The 12,040-nt window shown below is 38.8% G+C and overlaps 1 protein-coding gene across 2 annotated transcripts in view; it reads left to right on the forward strand.

The window, feature by feature from the left end:
- entpd5a (ectonucleoside triphosphate diphosphohydrolase 5a) overlaps nucleotides 1-11,128 on the forward strand; it is a 66,329-nt gene extending 55,201 nt beyond the window's left edge. For both annotated transcript variants that reach the window (XM_060829405.1, XM_060829404.1), the window contains 4 exons: nucleotides 5,918-6,058; nucleotides 6,149-6,205; nucleotides 7,785-7,900; nucleotides 8,950-11,128. In XM_060829405.1, coding sequence (XP_060685388.1) covers nucleotides 5,918-6,058; nucleotides 6,149-6,205; nucleotides 7,785-7,900; nucleotides 8,950-9,036 — 401 coding nt within the window. In that variant the 3' untranslated portion in view covers nucleotides 9,037-11,128. The remainder of the gene's footprint in view (nucleotides 1-5,917; nucleotides 6,059-6,148; nucleotides 6,206-7,784; nucleotides 7,901-8,949) is intronic.
- The last annotated feature ends 912 nt before the right edge of the window (nucleotides 11,129-12,040 follow it).

Below are 12,040 nucleotides of genomic sequence, written 5' to 3' on the forward strand. Positions count from 1 at the left end.
AAAAGATTTGAAAAGGACTTGAGAGGCAACTTTTCCACACAAATGATGGTGCATACGTGGAACGAGCTGTCAGAGGAAGTGGTAGAAGTGTGTACAATTACAACAGTTAAAAGACATTAGGAGAGGTACATGGATAGGAAAGGTTTCAAGGAATATGACCCAAATGCAGACAAATATGACTAGTTGAATTGAGGCCACCTGGTCAGCATGGACAAGTTTGCATGTTGTATGACTGGACAACTATTTTCCCATCAACTGGATCTTCATGATCCAGATTGATTTTTGAAAAATAAAATAATTAAGTGTTATGGTGAGCAAGTGGGTAAGTACAGCTGAATTCACGAAAAGATCAGTCATTGAATGGCAGAGCAGGCTCAGCAGGTCAGATGGCCTGCTCCTCCTATTTCTTATGTTTATGTATCTCCATGCGTGTACAGTTACAACATTTAAAAGACATTTAGATAACTCCCCTTAAAGGGGGAGGTGTGGCATTGTTAGTCAAGGACAGTATTATGATGGCTGAAAGGACATTTGATGAGGACTTGTCTACTGAGGTAGAATGGGCTGAGGTTAGAAACAGGAAAGGAGAGATCACCCTGTTGGGAGTTTTCTATAGATTCTAAACAGTTGCAGAGATGTCAAGGAAAGGATTGCGAAGATAATTCTGGATAGGGGTGAAAGTAACAGGGTAATTGTTATGGGGGCTTTAACTTGCCAAATATTGACTGGAAACGCTATAGTTCAAGTACCTTGGATCAGTTTTTGTCCAACGTGTGCAGGAGGGTTTCTTGACACAGTATGTAGATTGGCCAACAAGCGGCGAGACTACATTGGATTTGGTACAGGGTAATGAACTGGACCAGGTGTTCGATTTGGAGTAGGTAAGCACTTTGGTGATCGTGACTACAATTCAGTTACGTTTACATTAGCGATGGAAAGGGATAGGTATATACCGCAGGGCAAGAGTTATAGCTGGGAGAAAGGCAATTATGATATAGGGTATGGGCACAATTGAAATGTGGATCTTATTCAAGAAACAGCTACTGCGTATTCTTGATATGTATATTCCCGTCAGGCAGGGAGGAAGTGGTCTTTCAAGGGTACCGTGGTTTACTAAAGAGGTTGAATCTCTTGTCAAGAGGAAGAAGGGGACTTATGTAAAGATGAGACATGAAGGCTCAGTTAGGACGCTTGAGTGTTACAAGTTGGCCAGGAAAGACCTAAAGAGAGCTAAGAAGAGTGAGGAGGGGACATGGGAAGTCTTTGACAGGTAGGATCAAGGAAAACCCTAAAGCTTTCTATAAGTTTGTCAGGAATAGGTAGGAAAAGATATGGAGATGTAAGGCAGAAGTTCAAGGAGCTAGGGTGGAAGCTTAGAGCTAGAACAAACAGAGTTGTGATCTCTGGTTTGTTTTCTGTGCCTTGTGCTAGCGAATGGGGGGAGAGAGAGCAGTTGAACCCATGGTTATAGGGATGGTGCAGAAGGGAGAGATTCAGATACCTGGATAATTGCGGCTCATTCTGGGGTCGGTGGGACCTCCTACAAATGGGATAATCTACACCTGAATCAGAGGGGTTCCAATATCCGGAGGGGGGGGGGAGGAGAAGGGGGGCAGCAAGGGCTGGTTGTTGCTAATGTTATTCGTGAGGATTTAAACTAATTCAGCAGAGGAATGGGAACCTAAATTGTAGCTGCAGCATACAGGACGTTGAGAGTTGTGAGGTCATGTATAAGGTTTCAGGGTCGCAGGTGTGTACCAGCAGGCAGGATGGTGGTTTGAAGTGTGTCTACGTCAGTGCAAGGAGTATCCAGAAAAAGGTGGGTGAACTTACAACATGGGTTTGTACCTGAGACTTCAATGTTATGGCCATTTCAACTACACAAACAGAGCAGGGACAGGAATGGTTGTTGCAGGTTCTGGGGTTTAGATGTTTCAGTAAGATCAGGGAAGGTGGTAAAAAATGAGGCATTGCTAGTCAAGGACAGTATTACAGTGGCAGAAAGGATGTTTGATGAGGACTTGTCTACTGAGGTAGTAGAAACAGGAAAGGAAAGGTCACCTTGTTGTGAGTTTTCTATAGGGCTCTAAAATGTTCCAGAGATGTAGAGAAAAGGATAGTAAAGATGATTCTGGATAGGAGCAAAAGTAACAGGGTAGTTGTTATGGGGGACTTTCACTTTCCAAATATTGACGGGAAATGTTATAGTTCAAGTACCTTAGATGGGTCAGTTTTTGTCCAATGTTTGCAGGAGGATTTCCTGATGCAGTACGTAGACAAACCAACAAGAGGTGAGGCTATATTGGATTTGGTACTGGGTAATGGACCAGATTTAGATTTAGATTTAGAGGTGGGTGAGCACTTTGGTGATAGTGACCAGAATTCGGTTTCATTTACTTTAGCAATGAAAAGTGATAGGTATATACCACAGGGCAAGAGTTATATCTGAGGGAAAGGCAACTAAGATGCAATTAGGCAAGATTTAGAATGCATAGGATGGGGAAGGAAACTGCAGAGGACGAGCACAATTGAAATGTGGAGCTTGTTCAAGGATCAGCCACTGCATGTCCTTGATAAGTATGTACATGTCAGGCAAGGAGGAAGTAGTCAAGCGAGGGTTTACTGAAGAAGTTGAATCTCTTGTCAAGAGAAGGAGGCTTCTATAAAGTTGAGACTTGAAGGCTCAGTTAGGGTGCTTGAGAATCACAAGTTAGCCAGGAAGAAGCTAACAGAGAGATAAGAAGAGCCAGGAGGGGACATGAGAAGTCTTTGGCAGATAGGATCAAGGAAAACACTAAAGCTTTCTATAGGTATGTCAGAAAGGAAAGAATGACTACAGTAAGATTAGGGCCTGATGAGGACAGTAGTGGGAAGTTGTGTGTGGAGTCTGAAGAGATAGGAGAAGCGCTAAATGAATATTTTTCGTCAATGTTCACACTAGAAAAAGTAATGTTGTCCAGGAGAATACTGAGATACAGGCTATTAGACTGGATGGGATTGAGGTTCACAAAAAGGAGGTGTTAGCAATTCTGGAAAGTGTAAAAACAGGTAAGTTCCCTAGGCCGAATGGGATTTACCCTAGGATTCTCTGGGAAGTGAGGGAGGAGATTACAAAGCTTTTGATTTTTATTTTTATATCGTCATTTTCTATAGGAATAATGATAGAAAACTGGAGGATAGCAAGTTTGTTCCCTTGTTCAAGGAGAGTAGAGACAATCAGGTAATATAGACCAGTGAGCCTTGCTTCGGTTGTAGGTAAAGTGTTGGAAAGGATAATAAGAGAGAGGATTTATAATCATCTGGAAAGGAATAATTTGATTAGGGATAGTCAATATGGTTTTGTGAAAGATAGGTCATGCCTGACAAACCTTATTGCATCTTTTGAGAAGGTGGATGAGGGTAAAGCGATTAATGTGGTTTTTATAGTTTTCAGCAAAGAATTTAATAAGGTTCCCCTGGTAGGCTATTGCAGAAAATTATGGGATTGAGGGTGATTTAGTGATTTGGGTCAGGAATTGGCTAGCTGAAAGAAGGCAGAGGGAGTTGGTTGATGGGAAATGTTCATCCTGGAGTTCAGTTACTAGTAGTGTACTGCAAGGATCAGTTTGTCATTTTTATAAATGGCTTTGATGAAGGCATTGAAGGATGGTTTAGTAAATTTATGAATGACACTAAAGTCAGTGCAGTTGTGGACAATGCTGAAGGATGTTGCAGGCTACAGAGGGATGTAGATAAGCTGCAGGGCTGGGCTAAGAAGTGGAAATTGGTATTTAATGCAGAAAAGTGTGAGGTGATTCACTTTGGAAGGAGTAACAGGAATACAGAGTACTGAGCTAATGGTAAGATTCTTGGTACTGTGGATGAGCAGAGAGATCTCAGTGTCCATGTGCATAGATCCATCAAAGTTGTCACCTAGGTTGATAGGGTTGTTTAGAAGGCATACAGTGTGTTAGCTTTTATTGGTAGAGGGATTGAGTTTCAGAGCCATGACGTCATGCTGCAGCTTTACAAAACTCTGATGTTGCTGCACTAGGAGTATTGTATATAGTTCTGGTCGCCACATTATAGGAAGGACGTGGAAGCATCGGAAAGGATACAGAGGAGATTTACCCGGATGTTACCTGGTATGGAAGGAAGGTCTTATGAGGGAAGACTGAAGGACTTGAGGCTGATTTTGTTAGAGAGAATGTTGAGAGGTGACTTCATAGAGACATACAAGATGATCAGAGGATTAGATAGGGTGGAGAGTGACAGCCTTTTTCCTCAGAGGTGATGGCAAGCACGAGGGGACATAGATTTAAATTGGGGGGTGACAGATATAGGACAGACGTCAGAGGGAGGTTCTTTACTCAGAGAGTAGTAAGTCATGGAATGCCCTGCCTGCAACAGTAGGAGACCACCAACTTTAAGGGCATTGAAATGGTCATTAGATAAATATGGATGATAATGGAATAGTGTAGATTAGATGGCATTCATATTAGTTCCACAGGTCGGCGCAACATCAAGGATCAAAGGGCCTGTACTGTACTGTAATGTTCTATACATGAATGAGAAATGTTTGGAGGGACAAACGCAGTCAGATTGTTCTAGTTTAGTTTGGGATTATAGTTGCCATGTATTGGCTGGATCAAAGGGTCCATTTCCATGCTGTATGACTCTATGAATGAATGAATATCTCTCTCTCCCATGGACATGGCCTTCGTGGCCTAGGTAGAAAGACTTATGTAAAGGTACTTGTCTTAGCAATTGTTCCATGGACAGCACCTTGCTCTGATGTGTAAAATTGTGCATTCGGCTCCTACTCCAGAGAACAAAAGTTTCGGCTAATACTGTAGTAGAGTAGAAGTATCATTTTTGTATGGGACTTTATGTAGAAGATGTGTTGGTTTTCTCAGGTAATCATGAAAGAAACCATGCCACATTCAATGAGTGATTTGGAGATAACCCAGTGTCCTGGCCAATATTTTATTTCCTGATCAGCATCACTAAAACAGATGATGTGATTGTTATCATCCTACTGCTTGTGGGAGCTTAGAGTGTTTCCCCCATTCGATGAGATCAGGGCTAAACTGATAATCCTCAATTCCATTTTCCTTTCTTTTCCTCTTCATTCTGTTAAAGATCTGTCTTTCTCAGCCTTGAAAAATATGATGACCCAGCCTCTACAGTAAAGAATTCCATAGATTTATGACCCTCATGGAGAAGAAATTCCTCCTCACTTCTCTCCCAATTGGATGACTTCTTCCTCTGAGATTATGCCTTCTTGCTGTAGACTTCCTCCACAAAGGGAAACCTCTCTGCATTTTCCCTGTCAAGCCCCTTAAGAATCTTTGTTTTTTGTTTCAATAAGTTCACCACTCATCCCACTCTGAGTATTCAACCTCTCCTCATAATATAATCCCTCCATACCCAGAACCAGTCTAGTGAGTCTCCACTGGACTCCCCATTATCCTGTATCCATGGTAACATAGTACCCCATTATTTTTAAGTGGTCTAACGTGTAGTACCTTACCAAGGGGGAAGTAGCCATACCATAGGTCAGAGAATAAATCAGGAGATAGTGAAGTTATGTAAGTAGGGCATTTCATTAATCACAACTGACTTTAATCATTTTTTTATTCACTCGTGGGATGCAAGTGTTACTGGCTTGGCTAACATCCCTAGTTGCCCTTGAGAAGGTGGTGGTGAGCTGCCCTTTTCAGCTACTGCAGTCCGCCTGCTGTAGGTTGACAAACAATGCCCTTAGAGAGGGAACTCCAGGATTTTGACCTAGTGACAGTGGAGGAATGGTGATAATTTCCAAGTCAGGATGGTGAATGGCTTAGAAGGTAACTTGCAGAGTTAATTTATCTGCTGGATGAGAAAGTCAAATCGGTGACATATAAATGCAAGTATTGTTATTTATTTGTAATCACAGTTCCTTCTGGCTTCCAATCCTGCTACACTGAAATTGTCAAGCTGATACAAAAGAAACTTGATCAGCAAGATGAAATCAAAAGGAGGACATTCTATGCATTTTCATATTACTACGATCGAGCTGTAGATGCAGGAATTATTGGTATGTGAACAGCTAAATTATGTTTTTGATCTCATTTTTCTACACGTATCGAAATAAGTTTTCAAAAACTTTATTTCTCATTTGTTTTAGATGTTGAGGAAGGTGGCGTTATACGGGTGAAGGATTTTGAAACAAAAGCAATAGAAGGTATTTTTTTAAGTCTTTTTAAATAGAAATATTCTATACTTAGAAGTAATTCTGCAAATGGTTTGTACCCTAACCCTAACTAAATAGAACTGGTAATAAGAACAACCTAACCCCTCACCAGCAAGGAAAACAGAATTTTCTATATTCTTTTGAATGGAAAGACATGATTCTATTCCAAGTCGGACTAAAACTAATGTCCAAAGTAAGTTTTTAAGGACTAGAGAGGAAAATTTGTACAAAGTAGTAATTTTCAGGGTGAACTCTTTGCTTTAGTGAGGGCCTATTGCCTTCCTAAGTTAAGAAAAGTGTTATCAAAGTGAACAAACTGATAATATTGTGGAAATGCCTTCTTTGCACACACTGCAGTAGGTCAAGAGTACAGTATAGTACTGCCGCCTTGTGGAAAACCAGACAATGAGGCATAATTGCCAATCTTGGCAATAGTAATCATATCACAAATGCTGAAACCTATCAAGGTATTGTTCAAGAAACTGAAATCTATTCAGATGATTATACGATAGAAAAGCACAAGGAGGGCATGGAAGGACTGGAGAAGTGTTCAAAAGATGATTTACACAGATGAAGTCAAAAGTCACACTGCATCAAATTGTAGTCCAACACAAGTTTTTGGAGCACTGCTCCTTCCTCGGGTGGAGAGATGCACACAGATGAACAAGGACGTTGTACATATCAGAATAGACTGAACTGACTGAGTTTAATTTTGTCTGAAAAACAAAAGGCTCAGGGGTGCCAAATAGAGATCTTTAAAATTTTGTTAAGGTTTAATAGGGTAGACTTGGTAAGATGTTCCTGGATTAGTGGTGCTGGAAGAGCACAGCAGTTCAGGCAGCATCCAAGGAGCAGCGAAATCGACGTTTCAGGCAAAAGCCCTTCATCAGGAATTATTTCTGATGAAGGGCTTTTGCCTGAAACGTCGATTTCGCTGCTCCTTGGATGCTGCCTAAACTGCTGTGCTCTTCCAGCATCATTAATCCAGAATCTGGTTTCCAGCATCTGCAGTCATTGTTTTTACTTGGTAAGATGTTCCACTTGTTACAGAGTCTAGAACCAGAAAAGATAGAAACAGGAATAGAAAATGCTGGAGAAACTCAGCAAGTCTGGCAGCATATGTAGAGAGAGAAATAGTTAACGTTTCTAGTGCAGTATGACTTTTCTTTGGAACTCAGAAATAAGATCTACATTAGCAAACTCAGCAGAAACTTCCTGGCTTCTCTTATCGCATCGAGTTGGTGATGAATTCCATTATTAATGTATTGTTAGAGAAAGCTAGATGAGTACATGAGAGAGAAAGGGTTAGATAAAACAGGGTGTTAGGAAGCTTATATGGAGCATGGACCCATTGGATAAAATGTTATTTCTATGTTGTAATTTTGATGTATAATTTTCCAGGAATCTTGTGCCCTTTTTTAAAGGAGTAAAAACATTTATATAAAGAGAAAGAACAGGAAAGTAATTGCTAGTTGTCATGTGGTTATAATACAATCTCCTAATAGATCAGAGTGAAACCAAATCACCTCCTGTTTTCCTGCTGCCTAATTATGAACTTTGAATTCTTCAGTATGTGAAGACTTCAATAAAGCAACCAAAGGTAGTCCCTTTCTATGCATGGATCTAACATACATCACTGCCTTACTCAAGGAAGGGTTTGGATTCTATGATAACACAGAACTACAGGTAAACATGATGCTTATTCAGCTTCACTTTCTAATGTGCTATAAACAGACTGTAAGAAATGTTTCCTTTCATTATCAAGTTTATAAAGTTAGTCTAGGCTATTAAAAATAGAGGATTAACACAGTTATCTTGTAGATTAGTCAGGGAACCCCAAAGAATCAACTAAAATCTCTGTCAAAGTTATCTTCTGTTTATTCCAAGTCACCGCTAATTCAGTACAAACTATAACAGTGTAAAATTTTTTAAAGACCCTTAGATATAGGAACAGAACTAGGCAATTTGGCCCATCAAGCTTGTTTTGCCATTTGATCATGGCTGCTGTTTCTCAACCCCATTCTCTTGCCTTTTCTATGTAACCTTTGATATCCTTATTAATGAAGAACATTAAGGGACTTGACACCAATTACAAACCAAAATAATTTTTTTCTTAGAATACCTCAAATGGTTTTACAAAGTTAAAACTTATACAACACCAGGTTATAGTCCAACAGGTTTAATTGGAAGCACATTAGCTTTTGGAGTACACCCCAGTCCAACACCAGCTCCTCCAAATCATTGGTTTTAAAACTTAAAAGTAGAAATTTATGGTTTCCATCTGCAAACTTGCTTCAGAACTTGGAGGACATAAAATTCTGCTTTTAAAGTTTTAAAACCATCTTGGCATTGCATCCAATGAAATAAATAATTTTAGTTTGTAATTGATCTCAAGTGCTATTGATACTGTGGATCTTGTAGTTTCAGTAGTGCACATTGCTCCGTGGTGTAGCTGGGAATACAGAGATTAGGCATGTTAAATGTTTGCAAGGTATCTATTAGGGTCAGACAAGGGTGTGGTGATGTTGGATTAGGAGGGGGCGGGGCTGAGGTTTCTGCTGACATTCAGTGGTAGAGTAGGAAGTCCAACTATTGAAAGACTTCCATCCTAGAAGTAAAATCTTATGTTTGTTGTTGTGACTTCCCTCTCAACTCTGTCCCAGTCTTTTCTGGGCTGAAGATTGATGTTTATTGTATTATAGCATTTATCATTCTTGCACTTATTATTTTCACAGCTGGCCAAGAAAGTCAATAATATTGAAACTAGCTGGGCACTAGGAGCAGCGTTCCACCTCATCCAGTCACTGAGGAGCACTGCGTGAATTGTAAAGCAAATCTAATGAGACACTTTATTTATGGGGGCATAGAGCCACATGATTGCTACTGTTTTAAAGTCTGAGCACTGATTTCTATCTGCATATAGAGAAAATAACTTCAACTCCAAACTGGTCTCCATTCACTGAAAACAAGTCAGAGATATGCTCCTTTCTAGTGAGTCTCTCATTGTTTCATGAGGTGGTCAGTTAATTAGGGGTGGGGAGGAAGCTATGCTATATTTTTGACTCCTCTTGGATAAATTAAGCAGAAAAATAAAATAATCAACATCAAGACTTTCAAAAATATGGCAATTCCATCGAAAGTATAAGAACATGGAAATGCTCAATACCAAAACATCACATCGGGCAGTAATCGTGAAATGATCTTTCTACTGGACTTGCAGAGAAACTCTGATACACTTAAATACTTTTCAGTGTTAACAATTTAATTTGGTTAATGCTTGCTCCCACTGTAACAAAATTCAAAAGTCTACAAGAATATGTTGATGTAAATCAGCTCAAAACCTTCAATGACAGCAGATAATTTTAAACACGTCCTGAGTACTGTTAGTGATAACATGCCTAGATTTTTAAAAATTACTCAAATTAAATCTCACTCCAAATTTAGTTCCAGATGTAGGTTTATCTTAGAAGAAACTTGATTTCAAAGCTGGTGGGAATGTTTTTTAATCACTTACAATGGTACGAGCACTAGAACATTAAACCTTATTAGAACTAGCGTTGGTTGTAAGAGCAAATAAATAGTAGTGGGGGAGCCAGGGATTGGCATTTTAACCTCAAGAATATGGGAAGTTGTAATCCTTAACCGATCTTGAATGCCTCCTAGTGATTTTTAACTTGAACCTGTTGTGCCAGGAGACCAGCATCTGATATTAAATTATTTGGAGATGGTAGGGAGTGGAAAAATAAATAGAAAGTAGTTAAGCAGTAATTGGGAGATACTGTCCCTCAAATACCACAAATGTGTTAATTTCTAATTGTGACTGTAATAGATATGTCACCTTGGAAGTCAATTTAGCTCTTGGATAAGTTTGAATTTCAATGGGTTCAAATCACTGCGGTACATCCAAAGTTCTGCCTTAACCAGACTTTCATCTCTGTTACATAATTTCCTTACAAGTTGCAAATCCCTGACAAACTGGAGCAGTGTGAGGTTGTTAATAAAGCTACTCAGGTTTCAGATTACAATAATGTTCTGTCCTGCTATTTTACGTAACTGACTAATCAGGTATAAAAATTATGTAACAAACTAGTTGAATTTAAATGTTTCTTTTATGTCAAGTAATCTAAAGTACCAGAAAGTTGTCAAATTTGACTGGCATTTTTGGTAAATGCTGTGCCAAGAGTTAGCTTCACACTAGCCAGCTGTATAGATCAGAAGATCTATAAATATTGGGTATGGCTCATCAGATTCTCTTGTTCAGTCATTGTCTCAGCAATTTAAACATTTCTGATCAGTGGTTTCATTTTCAGTCTAGCTTTTAATCAACAAATGCTCACTGAAAGTAGGAGACCATTGTTAGCAGTCATGTAAGATTCTCTCTCTCTCTGTCTGCCATGTGCCAAATCCTTGTGGTTATATTTTGTCTCTTGGAACAAAATCTTTTGCTGCTTTTATTCAAAAATGATGTATATTGCACAAGTGTATTTAACTGCATGATGACTGTAAAAATGATTTTATATAAAATATTCACTTGCAGTGATTTCATTGACGAATTCAGGACATCTACACAGAATATTCTCAATGCCCTGATCTTATCGTGTAAACTTATCAGATGAGTTTAAACTTTTATCATGAATTAAGCATAGATATTTTAAGTTAAATGATTATTGAATAGTATACGTGTTTCTTGCTATGTTTCGTTCCTTTCTACTACATCAGCCACACTTAGAAGCAGCTCCACAATCCCTGAAGGACAGATAACTTCAACTTATCTACAGCAGTTGAAGCTCTTGTGATGCAGTGGTGTCTGTACATCTGGGTCAGAAAACCTGGGCTGAAGTCCCATCTGCTTCAGCAGTGTATCATAACATGATTGAACATGTTAGTTTTAAAATAAAATACCTGTACGAGCTATTCACTTGGTTTACCCTTGAAATACATCTAGATTTAATAAAATATACTTAGTTTCTGCATCTGGTTATGCACTTTTGCAAACCAATACTTTTGTCTTGAAATGGAGGGATAGGTTTTATTTCAAACAAAATCTTATTCAATGAAACTGGTAAGGATGCTAAAGATATGCTGTTTGTTTTGCAACATGGTGTTGCCCCAACTGGTAGACATTGTCTACTAGAAGCAATGCAGCGAAGATGATCAACATTAATCTTTAATCCTGACGGAATAGAGCTCTATATGATGGGAACACTATCATGCATTGAAGCACACAGGATCATATATAGCACAATCATATCCTTTATAATAGATTCTAGCATTTTCCCTATTACTAACGTCAGGCTCCAGGTCTATTCGTTGTATGTGTTCCCCTTTTTTCTCTCTCCATCCTTTTTCAAATACCGTGCCACTACATTTCTGAATTAATAACATTAAGAAATGAAAAGGCAAAGATCATTGGGTTCTCGGGATTTGTCAAATTTAAGCTAATTAATTTTTCACATTAGTACTTTTTAAAATTACAGATAATTAGCTGTTATAGGGATTGAATCCACCCCATTTCCATCACTTTGCATAGTATTCCAGCCATCTACAACGACTGACCCTCCCATTATAATTATACAATACAATATAAAGAAAGGGAAGACATCATAATTGGTGGGAGCCTCTAACTAAATTAAAGTATTATTCAATGGCTTAGTTTGTAAAATAAAAGTGGAGAAACTGACAAGCGTTGTAATGTGAAACTTGAGACTGAAGTGTGAATTTAGACTTTTAGTACAAGTCAATCAATGCCTACATATTGAACATAAATGTACTTGATTAAAATAAGGTAAAAGAAAATTTGCAATTAACTCACTCTTTAGAGCAGAT

Source organism: Hemiscyllium ocellatum, chromosome 8 (genome assembly GCF_020745735.1).
Source record: "Hemiscyllium ocellatum isolate sHemOce1 chromosome 8, sHemOce1.pat.X.cur, whole genome shotgun sequence".
NCBI classification, from domain to species: domain Eukaryota; kingdom Metazoa; phylum Chordata; class Chondrichthyes; order Orectolobiformes; family Hemiscylliidae; genus Hemiscyllium; species Hemiscyllium ocellatum.